This window comes from Molothrus aeneus, chromosome 12, assembly GCF_037042795.1.
Source record: "Molothrus aeneus isolate 106 chromosome 12, BPBGC_Maene_1.0, whole genome shotgun sequence".
Taxonomy (NCBI): Eukaryota; Metazoa; Chordata; class Aves; order Passeriformes; family Icteridae; genus Molothrus; species Molothrus aeneus.
This window is the reverse complement of record NC_089657.1, coordinates 16,718,271-16,737,040: the sequence shown is the minus strand read 5'-3', so window position 1 is coordinate 16,737,040 and position 18,770 is coordinate 16,718,271. Positions and strand designations below refer to the sequence as shown.

Genomic DNA, 18,770 nt, shown 5'->3' with positions numbered 1-18,770 from the left:
TAACTGGAGCCTCACTTTTCTTTATAAGAAAATAAAAATAAAGGCAGGCAGAATACTAGATATAGGCAAAAGACAATTCCTTTTGCACAAAACGTCTCTAGGCAAACATCAATTCTGTGAGGGTTTTGATATTTTGAAGCAGATGTGAAACTAACAGGAATTCTGTGGGGGAAAATAGTCACCCTAAAGTTTCTTTTCTGCCTGATTCCTTTTGGAAATTGTGATAGGATTATTTTGTCCTCAATGACTTGGTCCCCTTCCTTCCTCTTAGTGTTTACTTTGTTGGTGCTTGTACAAGAGTTGCTCTGTGCAGTAGGAATCAGAGCATGTCTGTGCATCTTGCTCTGTCCAGATACTGGGCTGTGCTTGATCACCACGTCTGAGAGATTGTGTGACACTACCTATTGGTGATGAGGTGGAGGACCAGCAGGGCAGGAGAATATTTTGCTAGGGAGGTAGAAGAGTATGTCTTAGACTAGTTAGCAGAACTTAGGGAATTTCTGGAATTAAGGGAAGTACCCATTTTCTTCAAATTTACTGGAAGATTCCCTTACTTGTCTTATCAACTTGTGTAAGATACATGTTAGAGTAATAAAGAAACTATTTATTTCCCTCACTAGGTATTAGTATCATCCTTGGAGTTGCTGAGGGTGAGTTTTTCATCCATGATGCTGAGATTCAAAAATCAGCCCTTCAGATCATCATCAACTGCGTGTGTGGCCCAGATAACCGGATCTCCAGCATCGGGAAGTTCATCTCTGGGACTCCTCGTCGAAAGCTTCCTCAGGCCCCCAAGAGCAGCGAGCACACGTTGGCCAAGATGTGGAATGTGGTGCAGTCCAACAATGGCATCAAGGTGCTGCTGTCGCTGCTGTCTGTGAAGATGCCGATCACTGACGCGGATCAGATCCGGGCCCTGGCCTGCAAAGCCCTGGTGGGGCTGTCGCGCAGCAGCACCGTCCGGCAGATCATCAGCAAGCTGCCCCTGTTCAGCAGCTGCCAGATCCAGCAGCTGATGAAGGAGCCGGTGCTGCAGGACAAGCGCAGCGAGCACGTCAAGTTCTGCAAGTACGCCGCCGAGCTCATCGAGCGCGTCTCGGGGAAGCCGCTGCTCATCGGCACCGACGTCTCGCTGGCGCGCCTGCAGAAGGCCGACGTGGTGGCCCAGTCGAGGATCACTTTTCCTGAGAAGGAGCTGCTGCTGCTGATTCGGAACCACCTCATCTCTAAGGGCCTCGGGGAAACGGCGTCTGTCCTTACAAAAGAGGCTGACCTGCCCATGACTGCAGCATCTCACTCTTCTGCCTTCACCCCTGTCGCAGCCGCTGCCTCTCCGGTGACTCTGCCTCGCACTCCTCGCATAGCTAATGGCATGTCAGCCCGTTTGAGTAGTCACACTGCTGTAGGTTCCACTGCCACCTCTGTCCATGCTCAGGCAAGACCGTCTGCATCCCAAGGTCCACCTGCCCTTCCAGGTCCTTCTTACGCCAGCAACTCTCCTCTGATTGGCAGGATTAGCTTTGTCAGGGAGAGGCCGTCTCCCTGCAACGGCAGGAAAATCAGAGTGTTGCGACAAAAATCGGACCATGGCGCCTACAGCCAGAGCCCAGCTATCAAAAAGCAGCTGGACAGACACCTTCCTTCCCCACCCACGCTGGACAGTATAATCACAGAGTACCTTAGGGAGCAGCACGCCCGCTGCAAGAACCCTGTTGCCACCTGTCCCCCTTTCTCTCTCTTTACTCCCCACCAGTGTCCTGAGCCAAAACAGAGGCGCCAGGCGCCCACTAACTTTACCTCACGGCTGACCCGCAGGGCGGCCTTCCCGAAGTACGGAGGGGTGGATGGTGGCTGCTTTGATAGACACCTTATATTTAGCAGGTAAGGAAGAAAACTATGTTGTGATCTCTCTCAGGATGTACCCTGTGCCAAAAAGCCTTACCTGGATTCAGGCTGTGCAGTCCCACGGTGGAGTATCCTTAGAGACAAAAGAGTTTTCATTCACAGTGAGAGATCCTTGAAACGCATTTTTAGTAGTTGTTCTCTTTGTCTTGTCCTTAGTGCCAACCCTTAGTACACAAAGCACACTTTGTTTTCAGTGGCAACATTGACTAATGAAGCTGCTAGCTCTTTGTTCTCCTTTGGAAGGTGAGTATGCAGCACCAGTTTTGTGGGAGTGTAACATAGCCCTGAGGATGGTTGGCTGACAAATGCAGGACAGTGAAATCTGTATTTTGTTCTTGCAACTAAATCACCAGCACCACCAGTGGCCTTTCCTGAGGTTAAACTGGAAGTTTATGAAAACAAAGGTGACATGTACATGAGAGCATCTTCACAGTGAAAGCAGTGTCACTGTGGGAAGTTATGATGCCAGGATGTTGTTTAGCTCATGTGACATCTTCTTGTGCTAAGTGTTTCAGAACTGTTAGGAATTTTTTTTTCTAGCTCTCTGTACTTACCCAGGTGTTGACATTACAGGTTTTCCATCAATCCAGCTTTGAAGATGGAGTCCAAGTGCTTCAGCTTAATGATGTGCTTTAACAGAAGTACCACATAGTGGAAAACAAACCCTGAAAGATTGCAAACACTGTTGTAATACTCAAGCACTAGTCTTCAAACTGACACTTGGCTTACTCTAGAAGAAAGTTATAACTTGTACCTGTGTAATCTTTAAGGGCTGGGTTTAATGTCACACAGCATTTCAGTTTTGGTTCCCTCCTTTGGGTTACCCACGTATTTTTGCCTTCTCTAGGTTCCGTCCAATTTCTGTGTTCAGGGAAGCAAATGAGGATGAGAGTGGCTTTACCTGTTGTGCATTTTCTGCAAGAGAACGATTCCTAATGCTGGGTACTTGCACGGGGCAGCTGAAGCTCTATAATGTGTTCAGTGGACAGGAGGAGGCCAGTTACAACTGCCATAACTCTGCCATCACGCACCTTGAGCCATCCAGGGTAAGGAAGCACAGACCTGTTCTGGTCTTTAGCAGTTCTCACTGCCTGAGCCCTGGGCTGTTTTGGGCCCATCTGGGTATGTACATCTGAAGTGCGCCCACTGGCTGGCCTGCAGTGCCTGTTGTTGAAGTACTTATCTTACTTGTATATTGTCGCTTTTATGAGTTCTACATTTAGGGTTTTTTCTTCCCAAGATAATAAAGAAGGTACACACTGGCTGTATGCCTTCTTAAGAAATTAATATATATGTCTGCAAGTGGAAAAATGCTTAGACTGACCATTACACATTTATTTATGTGCGAGATAAGATATCAGAATTTATATATCTTTGCTGAAGAAAGAAACCTTTCAGGGGGTGATTCTAGGAAGAAAGAAAAGATTTATAAGCAGAATGGACTCCCCTCACAGGGCATCAGAATTCAGCCATGGATTATCCTGATTTTATCTGCTGTTAACATCATAGATTGTTCCTGTTCTTACCTGTAAACTTTGTCTACTTTGGGCTCTTCGTTATACACAGTACTTGGATAGTACTTAGATACTTGGATTTTATTCCTATAGGAGTAGTATTAAGCACAAAAGTGTCTGCTCTGCAGTTTCTAAATTGATCTTGTAAGTTAAAAGTGTACGGGTAAAATGATAACCTCTGTTTTCCCTGGTGTTCTTTTCCTTTCCTCTACGCCAATCTGGAAACTCAGGATGGATCTTTATTGCTGACATCTGCTACATGGAGCCAGCCTCTGTCTGCATTGTGGGGAATGAAGTCTGTCTTTGATATGAAGTAGGTACACTCTGATTCAGTTGTGGGATGTGCTGCAGTTGAAAGAAGCATTTGATACAGGAGTAAACTGTAAAACAGAATAGTACAGACCTTAAAATGTCTCTTGTGAAAAGTAAAATGTGATCCTTTTCTTATGTTGGTAATTTCCCTATTTTATTTGGTAGAGGGCAAATTCTATGTTCTACCTGAAGTCCTGTTTCATACAAGATAGATCACTAAAGTCACTGTTACTCCTGAAGGCAAAGAAACATATTTGTGTTTTTATTCTCATGTTTGTAAATTACCTTGGTGATCTTTCTGTAGCCAGTTCAGAATTTGACTAGCACGGTGGTTTGCATGGTGAAATTGTTAGACCTGGACTGCAAACTTTAAAATCTATTGCAGTATTTACAATTGTTCCTTCCCATAAAAAAGTGGGTGGAAAACTCTTCATTTTAAAAGGTTTGATTGTTGTCTACTTTAGTTGCAAACAGCTGTTTTGGTGTAACCTGCATGGGGTCAGGCTTTTTTCAGAGGAAAGGTTTGACTCCCTAAGGTGCACGTGTCAATGTTCATAATTCACTGCTGACTTCTCCAAAGTGTTATATTTGTGGCAGGCTCTGTTGATGGCAGGTCTGAATTTGCTACTGCAGTATGATGTGGTCAGTGGTAAAGGAGAAGGTTTTCTACATCTTTTCTCCGTTGTTGAAACCTGTGCTGGAGGTGTTGGGGTTGTTTGGGTCATGTAGAATCTGCAATTCCTTCTTTTCTGACTATCTGCAGGCATTCCTTCCCTGATGACCACTATGTGGAGTTCAGCAAGCACTCTCAGGACAGGGTCATTGGCACAAAGGGAGACATTGCACATGTAAGTACCAGGAAAGCTCATGGCTGTGAAGCTCTGGCAGAAATATAATTCTCCATAGGATGGCTGTTAATTGATGTGAGTGCTTTGATGCGCTGTGTAACTGATGAGCTTCAGAGGAAAACTTTGAAAGTGTCAAGTTACTTCTCCCTGTTCCTGAGGGTATAAACTTGACCATCACAAGCAGTGTGTTGCCTCTGGGCAAGTATCCCGGGCAATTTTAGAGTCTGCTTTGTTTTATTCATTTGAGAGAGATCATGCAGGATTTTTTTTTTTCCTCTGAAGTTGCTTTCTTAGTGTTGCTATTTAGTAATAATAATAAAGTTCCACTGTAAACAGTAGCTCAGTCAACAGCTGTGGAAATGACATGTTATAAGTGTCATCCTTTTGCCCCCCACAAATTTGCAGCCTACTTTTGGGTAATTTAACTTTACCACTGTATCTTCAGAGAGTATTGTAGTGCTTTGCATGAATTCCTGCAAGGTGGACAGACAAGGCTTCAGAGACCTTCTTCTGCTTTGCAGTGCTAATTTGCATCTGTTACAGGCCCTGTCTCTCTTAAAAGAGAATTTGCATAAAAATTTTCCATGAAATATAACTTATTCAAATTATTTATAATTTCACATGTTACTCTGATTTGTTTAAGTAAACTCTCCATTCCTGCCCAGTTTTAACTTGGATTTAGCTAGAAGTTTGTTTATTGTGTTTATCTGGTAAATGGAGTTGTTTTCCAGTTCTAGAGAATATTTTCCTCTGTAAGTTTGAACAAGAGCTAGGCTCTGAGGGATGTTACAGATCAGATTTATCTGAGGATATGATCACAAACCTTTTGTACTAGTTTAAAGGCCTTTTTATATTCCAAAAGTTTCTTGTGCCAAAGCTTAAATTTGCCTTTCTGTGTAAATGCCAGGAATTTTAACTCATTTTCTATACTTTCTGGCTTTTTTCCCCTCACTGTGTGCTTTGGAGTTTTAATGTTTGCAAATACCATCTGCTCTGAAAGCAGTTTCATTTCTGAAATAGTTTCTGGCTAAGTGGTACCTTGTGATTGCAGCTTCCCAGTCCACTCCTCATAGTGAGGTTATTTTATTTGGAACTCATCCTGATTGTAGTGAAATGTGTCAGTGAACCTGCAGTAAGCCAAGCACTGGCCAAAACTTCTGAGGCTTGGTTCCAGCTGTGAAAAACCATTAAAGGGCTGGTAGGAAAGGTTATTTATGGAATGCTGTCACTTGAAATGGAAAAATGAAATGGAGAATGGGGTGATTCTGTAAGCAATCTAGGAAGTGGAACAGGAAGATTTTAGGCACAGGTATATTACAAATTGTGACTAATCTTTCTTTTTCTTTTTAATCTAAAAGATCTATGATATTCAGACTGGCAACAAGCTATTGACTCTGTTTAACCCAGATCTTGCCAACAACTACAAGAAGAACTGTGCCACCTTTAACCCCACTGATGACCTTGTCCTAAATGATGGTGTCCTCTGGGATGTCAGATCAGCACAAGCCATCCACAAGTTTGACAAATTCAACATGACTATCAGTGGTGTTTTCCATCCCAATGGGCTGGAGGTCATTGTCAACACTGAAATTGTATCCTTTGGGCCACTGTGCTAACTGGTACTGGCACCTCAAGGGCTGCTATGGATGAACAAGGAGCTGTTTGCAGAGTTGTATTCATGGTCCTCTGTGCTACATGTTACGTGTGGTAACGGGAGTTTCTATCTGTGAATCAAGGAAGAGTAGAGACTGTTAGGTAGCTAATTTAAATCTAGATTCTGCCTCTGGTGCAGTCTGGAGAAAATACTTAATACAGAGAGAGAACAAGAGAGATTTTCTTCTCTGATAACACTCCATAGCACCTCAGCTCTCTTCCCATGTCTTAACAGCATCAGCCTTGAAGGTACTGCAGTCACTTCCCATGTCTGGGAATGGCATTTTGAGTAAGAGCTTTCTTATTTTGAACACACGGAATGGAATTGTAGAGCCAGTGTCCACCTCTGCTTTAATCATATTTGCAAGACAGAGGCGATGAGGTTTCTTGAATGCAGTTAGCCAGTTCTTTGTCTCTTCATAGAAAAGGAAATATAAGTTTTCAATTGTTTGTTGCTCCTTAGCCTGTGTTTTTTCAGTGGGATCTCCGAACTTTCCATTTGTTACACACAGTACCTGCACTGGATCAGTGCCGTGTGGTCTTCAACTATACTGGCACAGTGATGTATGGAGGTAGGACTTCTCCCCTTTCATAGCTCTCCTGGGTCACCTCCTGTGAGATAAGTGGGTGCTTGTTCAGTGAAATGGGAAGCTTCAGAGACTCTCTAACTCTAGGCCTTACTGGCATATGTGACCTGGATTTTTTCCAGGATGTTCATGCTACATGTATTGCTGACAAAGACAGTTTTCTGTAACATCAGCAATATCACAACTAATTTGTGAGATTGAAAAGCAACCTATTGTATAACGGCAGATCCAGTGATGCTTGAGAAAATAATTTTGTCCTCTGTATTAAGTTTTGATGATCTGTACTATCAATAAAGGCATCTCTGGAAGAGTAGATATTAAATGGGTCTTGCCAAGCTGTTAAATAAAAAGAAAATTCATGTCAGAGTCTCATTTGATCTGAAGTTGATTAATGGTAGCAACTAATGGAAGGCAGATTTTTGGAATAATCTTTCCTTGGTTCAGCTATGTTGCAGGCAGATGATGAGGATGACCTTCTGGAGGAGAGAATGAGAAGTCCTTTTGGCTCTTCTTTCAGGACATTTAATGCAACTGATTATAAACCTATAGGTAAGAGTAAGACAGGCACCAATAGCTTTGTCTGGAGGTTTGAAGGTTTTTTGAAAGTTTGCTTAGTAACATTCACTTCTCTTTGCACGTGTGAGAAGATAAACTACATCCTGTTCTGGAGGAAGCACAGGAGTTGGGTTTAACACTGACATAATTTTAAGTATCCCATATCCCATTCAGTGTGTGACTGCCTTACTTGCTCCTGTTGAGCAGTTCTGGCTTTATTTCCTCTCTTCTTTCCAAGTAAGGCATAATCTGAGACAGTAGGTCACTTGGCCAGGATGGCATTGCTCTCATTTCACACGGGGCTCTTTTTTTAGCTCATAGAGCTAAGCTAATTGCTGCTGTGGACATGTACAAATGTGGCTTTTGCTGTTGAAGGGAGGCACAGGTCACAACTCAGTCCCTTTGTTGCCACCTATTCTGAATATGGTGCTTAGGGAAACCAATAAATATATTATCAAGGGAGAAGGCACCGGGCAGAGCAGGTTAAGAGCTTACGTGGCTGTTTTTTACAGTGGTCTCCAACATTTCTATTCTTTATTACTACAAACATTCATTTCACTAGTTTCAGCTGTTTTTTCTTGTCCCAAAACTGTATTATTTGGTTTTAACACTTCTTTTTCAGTGAACATTAAGTAACCTGCAGTTAACTACTTTGTTCTGTGATGTTTTCCAGCTACCATAGATGTAAAGAGGAATATCTTTGACTTGTGCACAGACAGCAAGGACTGCTATCTGGCTGTCATTGAGGTAAAGCTGCTTAAATAAACCCTGGTCTCCTAGCTGTGGTTTGAATGCACTGCTTGTTGTTTCTGTTTTGGAGTTCCTGCTGTTAAATTCATGTCCTAAGCAGTGGTGGTGTTTTGATGGTGCTAAAGATGCTATTTGTTTTTTATTCTGCACCCCTGCAGTTTTGTTTTGCTGCCTCTTATTCTTTAAATTTCCAAACACATTTGCTTCTCTTCTTCAAACTCTTCCCACTTCAAAATGTACAGAGATTTTCTTTCTCATGAGGATAAAGAAAAATGTGGTTTTTTCTTATTTATAGCAATAATTTCCTATTGCAAATTAAAATGTGTATCAAATAACTGGGGAATGCAATCTTTTGGAGGCTTCCCACAGAGCTTTTCTGTGAATCACTCTTACTGTTCCTTTTACATTTGTCTTCCTAGCAAAATCCCAGAAGCTAAGGATTTGAAGCAAAAATTACTGAGCTAAACTTCTGGTTTGTTAGGGATGCAGTTCTTTGCTCCATAATATGTTGTCAGAACCCAATTTCTTGAAGCCTGATTATGCACCTGTAGTGAGTAATGTAAAGTCCTTTCAGCTTTATACTCTGTGAATCACTGATCCCTATAGACCACAAAAGCAAGTCAAGGATCTGTAGCAGGGCAAATTCCACGTTTAACTGCTGAAGTTGGTGATGACAAGGGTTGTGAGACCAAGAAAATTTTCTTTAATAGGAGTCATTGAAAATGTTACTTCAGGGAACATGGCAGGTGTTGAAACCAAAGAGACTCATTTTTAGTGCTAATTGTAGTGCTGCTGGTAAATGGGAGGGAAGGATTTTGGAAATGTTGCTGTGATTGGGGCCAGATGTAGCATTGAACCAACCAGCTGAGCTCAGTTCCTGGCATTAACTCCCATGTGGGCATCTCCCTGCAGAACCAGGGCAGCATGGATGCCATGAACATGGACACCGTCTGCAGGCTCTATGAAGTGGGCCGGCAGCGGCTGGCAGAAGATGAGGAGGATGAAGAAGAAGATCAGGTGAGAAACATAACAGTGATCTGAGTGTTCTAGAGTAGCTGTTAGCCCTCTACATGTGTTCATTTATTACCCAGAAAGTACAGAGGCCTCATTTGGCCTCACCTAATCTGAACTAGATCACTTTACTGTCAGTGTAAACTGACACTGTCTGGTGCAGAACCTGTGTGAACAGTAACTTTGTGCACTCTAAACTAACACACTATAAACTAAATAATAGTTCATTTATTAATTTCCTTAAGTATTCAGTCTTGATCAGAAGCTTTGCTTTCTGTTCTGCTTTTTTTTCTCCCTTTTTTTTAAAGTATTTCAATCCCCAATATAGACAGTAGTGCTGGAGGCTTTCCTTTTTCTCAATTCTAATTCTCACATTTGGACATAATTTATCACTAATTTCTGAAAGAGACACAGGTTGTGACTAATGCAGTGAAACTGCACAGTAGTTCTACACAGGTTTAAAGAATTTTGAAGGTTGAAAATGTTTAAAGAATTTTGAAGAGGGCTGTAGGTTTGCACTGGGATATGTTGGTTTTCCTTTTCTGATCAGCTGTTTCACCTCTGGCAACTTGACAGAAGAGCTCAGAACTGCAGTAAGTGCTCCTCAGGGTGCAGCTGGTAGAATACACAGTAGCACAGAATGCTTACTACAGTAAAGGGAGAATTAAAATTCCACAGAATCAGTTTGTAACTTTGTGGGTGTCAGGTGTTTTGGGGTTTTCTTGGACAGGCAAAATCCTTATGCTTCAATTCCCTAAAGATTTAAAATGCATTATTCTTTGCTCTTTGGTGTCTGCATTCTAGTAAATCATACATTTGTATCTCCTGTGAGAAAAGCTGACTTCACCTTTTTCCAAAGAATGCCAGAAGGTGAAGTTGATACTTTGGTGGGGTTTTTCCCACTGTTTGGAAAGCTGGATTTGTGCTACTTTTTCTATCTCTGAATCTTCCTGTTGTTAGGTTAGAACTTGTACTTTCTAGTTCAGGAGGCTTGAGAGCAGGTCTCGGGAAAGAGTAATTTTGCAGTGAGTAATTGTTATTATGATTTCCCTGTAATTCTGAAGATAAAGCAGTAGTTCTGCTTTGGCTGTGAAGTGTGCTGTCCTGGCCACTGAGTGTGCTACAAGTTTCCAGCTGAAGTCTTGGCATTCTTTTGAAATCTTTGGTCACTGTTTCTATGCCTAGATTGAATAGATTAGAAGAATAGAATTTCTTGGGAAGCAATCAAGAGGGAGGAAAGATTATTGCTCCCTCCTTCCTTTCTGCATTCTAGTCTTCCAGTGCTTGCCCTGGGCAATATTTACTATTTCTATCTCCACTTCCACTGTTTTTGTTCACTTTCACTATATTTTAGTATTCATATTTTCTTTATAAAATCTCCAAGAATAGTTTGTAGCAGAAATGGGTCTTGCATTGTGCAATGATTAACTAGCAGCTGTCAGGGCACTGCTTTACAAAATGACTAAGTGTTGACTTAAGGGAGATTTGTGTTTGTGCAAGGCAGTCAATGGTTCCAGGCTGTAACACCAGGTACCTAGCAGAGATAAGGGATCTGCCATCCATCAGATGTGACTGGGGACACTTTCTGTCTTACAAATAGAGGTGGCCCCAGGCAGAATCTAAGTGTGCTAAAAGCTTTCCTGTGAAGCTGATGGAGTGTTCAAACAGGGCTGCTCCTGGGTTGATTTGCAGGCTAAGAGTGATTAGTTGGTATTGCATAACTGCTGCTTTTTGTGGTCTCTGTTTCTGGGATCTGTATATGTTTCCTCGACAGCAACTTTTAGGGATTGTTACAACCAAGTTTCTTTAGTAGGAGAGTTTGGGTTTTAATAAAAGCAACACTTATGAACCCAAATTCAATTCAATGTACAATTTAGCCAAACATAAACTAAGCCCCTTGCTCTTTTTCCCCACAGATGTTCTGTGCTTTCTCTTCATGTTTATTTTTGTCTTAGGTTTAAGAAATACAGCTTTTGTCTCTGTAGAAACATCCAGCATTGAGCTAGAATGAATAAAGGTTTTCCTGAATAAAGACAGAATCTCTTTGGTACACTTGTCTGTTGAGAGGTTCCCTGTTGGAAGGATTTTTGTTTGTGTGCATTTCCATATCCTCACACATATGTAAGTGTTTAGTATTTGCCTAGTTAGTTTCTGTGATTTAGCTTCTGAAAAATTTGGTATAACATTTCAAACTTGTTGGAACTTCTCACAGATACTCTAAAACCCTTTCTGGCTGAAAGAAGATGCTTTCTTGATCTTCCATGAAAGTGGTGGTGGGGGGAAATGCATATGAATCAACATGATTCTGGTGTCTTTTTAGTTAAGGTTTGTGAAGCAGAAACTAATCTGTTTGACCCCTACCTCCTCACACCTTGACTTGATGTGTATTTGGGTTTTTATATCTGACCTACATGGGTCCATGGATACCTTTTTTGGCCTATACAGAAGATACAAAATGATGAGTACTCAGTACAGAAAATATAAAATAATGAGTACTCAAATAGAAGGGTGGCTGATAGGCAAGTCTTGCTCAGAAGTCATGTGATGCACAATGAAATGACTGTAAAATCTGTGCTAAGAGATAAGAACTGTGGAGAAAAATATCTGCCTGACTTTTTTTTTATCTTAAATTTTGATGCCTCACAATGTCAGCTCTGACAAATGTCAGCTGATGGCTCCATGACAGCTTTTTAAAAAAGCAAAGACTGAGAATCTGTAAAATGAATCTAGCAGAGATGTTTGGTCTACAGATATCTTTCAGTTCCTTCTGTAATTTAAGGAAGAAAACATCTATGCTATTCCTCCTATCTCAAACTAACCTTGTACCATCAACTGATCTGCTACATAAATTGCCCTCAAATTAAATGCTGGGGCTGACTCAGTGGCTTGAGCATGGGACTGCTGCAGTGAATGTTTGTGGTTTGTTTGAAATGCTTGAGGACAGCAGCAGTGTGGCCTGGTTCCTCCCTGCTGCTGTAGCAGCCTGTGCAGTGGGATCCCTGGGAGGCTGTCTGTGCCTGGGAATGGCCAGAGCTGTCAAGCCTTGTTAAACAGAACAAATGCCAGTGAATGTTGATGCTCTGTGGTCTGTACTTACTATGCACTGAGGGAAAGTGAGGGTGTAACATGCTTAACAAGAGTCTGTTTGCAAGCTCTTTGGTTGGGTGGTTTACTCCAAAAATACCAGTGTTATTGCCTTGAACTTCCATGAGATTTGTGAATTATTTCACTGCTGGGTGAGTATCCAAATGTGTCCATCAATAACCAGAAGTCTTACTCATAAGTATGTGCAAAACTGTGTTCAGCATACAGAGAAATAGGTAAGGGTTTCCCATTTTTCAGTCTGGCTGTAGGATCTTCCTCTTTTTCCTCCTGTATTTGCCAGTGTTCTGATATACTCCTTCAGTTAGATTTAGTGAAAAAAGTTGGGGGTCTGAGCTACTGGTACAGATCTTGGACCATCTTTTAGTTGTTAGCTTGCTTTATTCTTACTTATTTCTCTTTCTTGGCTGATTAGTATCCTGTTTCCCTTGTTAATCTACTGTCTTCTATAGTGAGTCAGATGAGGAATTTCATAGGAAATGGCACATGGCAGCTACCATGGGCTAGAAAAAGAGACTTCAGAAATATTGCGTGCTCAGAAAAGCTGAAACCAAGGGAGAGTAGACTCAAAACTGTGAAACTGAAGTCTGGATGAGGTGGTCTTCTGAGTGGGTTTTAGGATTTTCAGTTTCAGGATTTTCATTTTTACTTCCCTGTTTTAGCTTTTCTTTCCATATTATTTGTTTAAGGCCTGTTTTTCTCTCTGTGGTACATGTGGGTGATGTTGCATCTCTAAGGCTCTAGTAGTGTCCTCAGTTATTGTCATGTTCAGAGGGATTTATGGCTTCAGTAGCACATTGCTTCACCTAGCTGTCCCTGTCCTATAAAGTGTTCTACTTCTTTTGCCAGACCTGAAGAACTGTTAATTATCCTGCAGTGCTTCTGGGCTATCCAAATGGTTGATGGTAGGTGTGTAATTTGTCTTTTTGCATTGGTTTAGAAAATTCCAGGTGATGGGAAATAAGCTTTGTTGATAAGGCAATAAAGACTCAAAAAACAATCACTATTCTAACATATGGTTTAGCCAGGGTGGAGAATGTTTTCCTCAGCTTTCTATGTCTTTCTGTGTCTATGTGATCCCAGGTTCTACTTTTATTTTAGGGTTCTCCCCCTGTGTGCCTGCAACAGTAATTGCAACAGCAATTCCACTGTCCCTTATTGCTGTTGTTTGATATAGTTGGTTTTTTTTTTTTATGTGAATACTTACTTGCTGGGGAAAGACCCCCCCAAACCTTAATCCATATTGGCACAGATATTTGGGAATCATCAGACCATGGTGGTGCTTTGCCACTATAAGATGACTAGAATGATTTTTGTCACCAGGGACCCTAAAGTTAGGGTTTGTTTTAGGAGCTGTTCCTGTAGTATTTGAAGGTACAGCTTGATTTTGGATCTTAGTCAGGAATAAAATGGTTTACAGAATAATAGCTGTGAATGGGTGTTTCCAGACAAATGTCTTAAATTATAATAAATATGTGTCTATTGCACACCTTCATAGAAATCTTTGAGGTTAGTTGCAGCTGGGAAGGCTGAGTAAAGAGTGGTTTCTATCAAAGACCTTTTTATATAACAGACACATCTTTTGAGCAGGCATCCTCCAAAACTGATATTTAAAAGAACAGTGCCTGTACTTTTTACCACATTTTTAGATAGTAGCAAATAACTGTGACTACTTTAGACTATTCTATTGTTTCAGAATCTATTTTCAGTAGCTCTCAGGCAGTGCAAACTGAGGAATTTCTTGGAAAGAGATAAGTATTTGGAGTTTCCAGAAGGGCAGACTTAGTATTATGGTGTAAAACAGCTTCAGCAGAGATCAAAACATAGTCTGCCTGTTCAGTGACATAAATCAAAGATTTCCTTCCTCTTGCCTAACACATCTTTCTAGAATTCCCACAGTAGCTGGGATCCAAGTAAATAAAAGCTGCCTCAGCTGCCATGAGAAATGTCAGTCAGAGGCTTGAGAAAATAAAGGAAAATCTTGTCCATAGAGGGGGAGTTCATTTACCTGCCAAATTCTTAAATTCCTTTATGCAGTATTGTTCTTTGTCATGGAATTAAAGAAATTAATTTATTTTTGTAAGTGAGAGTGTGAGATCAGTGAGAGAAAGGAAAAGAAGCATATTGAGAAATTGTGCCCTGTTCTGTACTCCTTACATTACCTCTGAGCCCCGCAGCACAGACAATATAATAAGTCACATTAGAACCCCTTTATCCCAAGCATTAAGGGAGTTACCAGCTGTGAAATGGTGGCTTGCAGGTGTCTCAGAGGGCAGTGGCTGGAGCCAGGTTGATTATCATCAGCTGCAGACAGTTAGATGGAAATGGAAACATTTAATAGGCAAAACCTGAGTTTGCTCAAAAGAGCCCATCTGAACCTCCTGATCCATGTGAGTCCCATTCCCTTAAAGCTTTTGTTTGTCTGTATCATGGATGGTTTGTGATTCATCACAGGTAAGTGGTCATTGTTAGACAAGCTAAACCTACTTACACAGTCTAAGAGATTAACTGCTTTTTATTTCTTCACTCCATGTTTTGCCTCTGTGACATTCTGTACGCTGTGTGCTGTTTCCTGTTTTAAATCTGCATATACCCACACCTGCATAGCAGCCTATGGTAAGATTCCTTGCTTGTTACATATGGCAACTTCTGCACCTTCCCAGGCTTCTACATTTTTAGCTCTGTGACTAATGGCTAAGAAGAAGTAGAAATTCTAACCCTGAAGTAGCCAAGAAGGTAAAAGTAGGTGCAGCCCTGTAGTGTGAAGGAGATGAATTCTTGGAATTGATTTCCTGGTAGATAACAGGAATTTAGGAGTTTGCTAGCTGAGGGGGAGGATGGACAGGTAATCCAGGAGATGAAAATCTTTACATGCTTCACCAGGGAGTCTGTTGGCTACATTTAAGCTTTTTCCACTACTCATTGTCTGGGAGTGTTAAGAAGTGGCTGGGGGGAGGGAATTGGATAGAAACTGTTAAGTGACTGAAATGCAGACATTGTCACTCTTGGGAATTGCATTGCAAAGGCCCAGGAAGTACCAACATTGTACTCAGCAAGGAGGACAATTGTCAGAAGATATGACAAGAGGATTGTCTGTGGAGAAAGATAAATTACTAGAACAAGGAGAAGCTTACTCATCTGGGTGAAACATTCTTCAATACACTTGTATTTGAACAATGATCATATGTCCTTTTTTATGAAAGCAAAGGCCCTTCCCAAGCTTGGCAATAGGGAGTAATTAAAATAATACTGATTATCTGGAAGGCATCAGATTGCTGAAATTACAAGTTTGCTCTAGGAGAAACTTGAGGAAGGAGGGTGAAGTAAACCAGTAGGCTGTTTCTTGCAAAAATTCTTTCCAAATAAATTAACCAAAATAATGGGACTATGGGAAAATTAATTTATTTAAAAAGAAAACAAACCTAGATGAAATAAACAACTGCTAGAAGCAGATATTACCAGCAGATAATTTGACTTGTCTAAAAGTAGCCAGAAGTGAATTAAATATGAGCTGAAACATTTGAAGTAGTGGGAAGAGCCTTACTAACATTGATTAGTTGTTCTGCAGATAGCAAAAAGATAGGTGAAAATAAGAATAGTTAGAGTAATACCATCTAGCATGATTCAAATTGAGAGGTGCAATAAAGATTGTGTTTTCAGAGGGAGGGAGTGTTGCTGGAAAGCAGCTGGAGGTGAGAGGTGCTGATGGGAGGAGAGGAAAAGTCAATGAGGTGCGAGACAAACAGATGAAGCTTTTTATAACAGCTGAAACCATGTAAAATAAGCAAAAAATCAGTAACCTGTAGATCTCAAGATGGAATCAAAATTTCAAACCCAAATATCAACAATTGAAAAAGACCTATGAGATCTTCTTGTAGCACCTAAATGCCAGCCTAATGTAAATTTGAGAGATTGTGTAATCTGCAGTGGAGAAGTCTCAAATTCTGGTCACGTGGTCATAAACTTTAGGATTCAGGAAATGTGAGAAAGCTCTATAAAAATGTCTCGAGAGAACTTGAAAGCAGGCTGGTGTATTTTTATATACTGCAGATCTGCAGTGCTGTAAGTCGTACTTCCTGGAAGCACTTTGTACATAAACTAATTTAATGTTAGAATACATTACAGAAATATATTAAAATCAAAAAGTTAAAGTTCTGCTTAGCTAACATGTATTTTGCATCAGTTTGAATAAGTGAAATGCTGGAGTTTTCCTGAGCCTTTGAATGACTTTTGAGAGATAAACACCAGTATGTCAAGTATCAATAAGATTTGCTACTCAAAAAAGAGAAATTTGTGAATTTTGTGTATGCAAGATGATTGGTAAAGGGGAATAGTAAGAAAGTTGATGATGATGATGAAAGCTTATGAAGTGCATGCCAACAAGCATCAAAGAACAATATGGCAGAAAGCACATAATGCTTGAACAAGTGTAAAGGGTATTTACTAAGCTCTGAAAGGGCTGTAAAAACTGGTAATATGAAAAATGAGGTCAAGTAGCTTTTTTTTTTATTCCTGTGCAGCCAGCCCAGTATCTGCCATTCCATTAGGGGATGTTGTTTAGTTTTTTTCTTTGGGGATTATAAATGGTAAATTAATTGAACCAAATCTACTTGGCTTTCTGGAAGCAAACCAGTAATTTGCTTTGAGATGGTCTTGAGATAGCTCTTTGCTGTGTAATCAACTTTTCTGATTCTGTAAGTTTATGTCCAGGTTTTCTTGTACTATTACATCTCTGTAAATGTTTCCTACACAAACCTGGATAGGGTTTGGAATAGCTGTCTTGTCTTTCCTTGTGACATGGCACAAAGTTTTTTTTCTCTGCTCTTACTCAGAGTGTTTGAGTCCCTGGGGAAGGTGTGCCATTCTCTTTGTGTAGGGATCCCTTACATGAGACAGTTGTGGTGTCTCATGAGGATCCATCCTGAGTCCTCATGAACAGCCTGGATATCACTTACATGTGGTGGTGTTAGACTGCACTGGCACTCCCTCACCCCTTTCTCAGCTGTGTCCCAGGGCCTGGGTTTGGAGCAGAAGCTCTGGTGCTTTGTTGGGAGAGCTGAGCTGTGCCCGGACTCTGCACGGAGCCGTCTGCTCCAGCTGGGAATGCTGCACTGGCCCTGCAGAGCTGCTGCTTGGCTGAGGAGCTGAGACAGAATTTATTTGCCTATGGCTTAGCAGAAGCTTCACAGTGTCCAAGTGGTGTTTGGGTTCTTTAGAACGTGGCCACGTACAGGTTTCCTCCTCACTGATGAAGATGCTCCTCAAGCCCTGTGAGGTGTCACCCCTCCAGCTCTGTAAGGATGTCACTGTGTGTCACACTCATGTGCACAGGTGACTTCTTGGAGCATGAGTTACACACTGTTTTCTGTTTTACCAAGGACAGGTATAATTTTCATCTCATCTTAATATTTTTAGGTGGTTTTTAAATGAATGTGGCCTGCCCTAATCACCAACTTCAGATTAAGTAATTTAAATGGTAAAAGTGGAAACATTTCATTTTTTCTGTTTGTATTTTCACAAATTATTTTTTCTTCACTGGTTGATATAACCCTTCAAAGTTAATTTGCAGCTAAATATACACACTTTCTGTGTAATTTGGTTCTTACTCTTATGACCCAGAAGGGATTGTTAAGTCTATACAACTGTACTTAATTTCATCCTGTATTTGAAGGGTGGCATTGGTATAAGGGCCTTGCCTTAAGCTTGAATTTGAATGTTGATGAAACAGTAATTCAGCTTACAAGAAATATGTTATATATGAACCATAGTCAAATTTAGTAGTTTTGACATTTTGAATCCTTGTGGACTAGATATTTAGGAAAAAATACTTTCAGAAATTCACATATGTAGAAATACAGAGGGGACCTAACTCATTTCAGAATCTTTTAAGTTTTACCTACATGGACTCCAAATGGATCTTGTAGACAACATACTTGTTTTTCCTAATATCTACACGTGTATCTCTGTCTCCAGATACTGAGAAACTTGGTTTAATAGTTCCAAGATTTTGGAATAAATTGGTATCTCTTTTCTGCTTCAGAGTTGTTTAGACAGTGGAAAAGGAAAATAAACTCTCCTGCCTTTTCAGTTTTTAATCAGCTTTTCAATTCTGAATAGAGTAATAAAATTTAAGACATTGGTCTCTGTGCAGATACTGCATAGAGCAAAAAGAAATACAAATTATTAATGCAGAGCTTTTATACTCCATTCAGTATGTGTTATGGGAAATGATACCCAGTATGGCACTGCATAAAACTTAACTGCAGGTAGGATGTTTCCTCTCCCAGTGTGTATACAATTAAGTCTGTTTATCTGAGGACTCATTAACTCAAAGTAAAGTTGTAATATCTTAAAATAAGCACAGACTTTAAAAGAGGTTGGTTTTAATTTTATATTTAATATAAACTCTTTCAGAAAGGAAACTGTATGTAGCAAACCATTGCTTTTGTGCTTTAATCTGCATTTAAGAACATGGCACTTCTGGTCAGCAGTGAAGACTTGGCTGCCTTTTGCAAGTGAAGAAACAATACAAT

General features: G+C 40.7%; 1 protein-coding gene across 1 annotated transcript in view; it reads left to right on the top strand.

The window, feature by feature from the left end:
* Positions 1-18,770, top strand: part of DCAF1 (DDB1 and CUL4 associated factor 1) — a 47,787-nt gene that overhangs the window by 23,234 nt on the left and 5,783 nt on the right. The window contains exons 14-22 of the mRNA XM_066558163.1: positions 621-1,881; positions 2,753-2,951; positions 3,650-3,732; positions 4,495-4,579; positions 5,938-6,171; positions 6,711-6,804; positions 7,264-7,368; positions 8,048-8,121; positions 9,037-9,141. Coding sequence (XP_066414260.1) covers positions 621-1,881; positions 2,753-2,951; positions 3,650-3,732; positions 4,495-4,579; positions 5,938-6,171; positions 6,711-6,804; positions 7,264-7,368; positions 8,048-8,121; positions 9,037-9,141 — 2,240 coding nt within the window. The remainder of the gene's footprint in view (positions 1-620; positions 1,882-2,752; positions 2,952-3,649; positions 3,733-4,494; positions 4,580-5,937; positions 6,172-6,710; positions 6,805-7,263; positions 7,369-8,047; positions 8,122-9,036; positions 9,142-18,770) is intronic.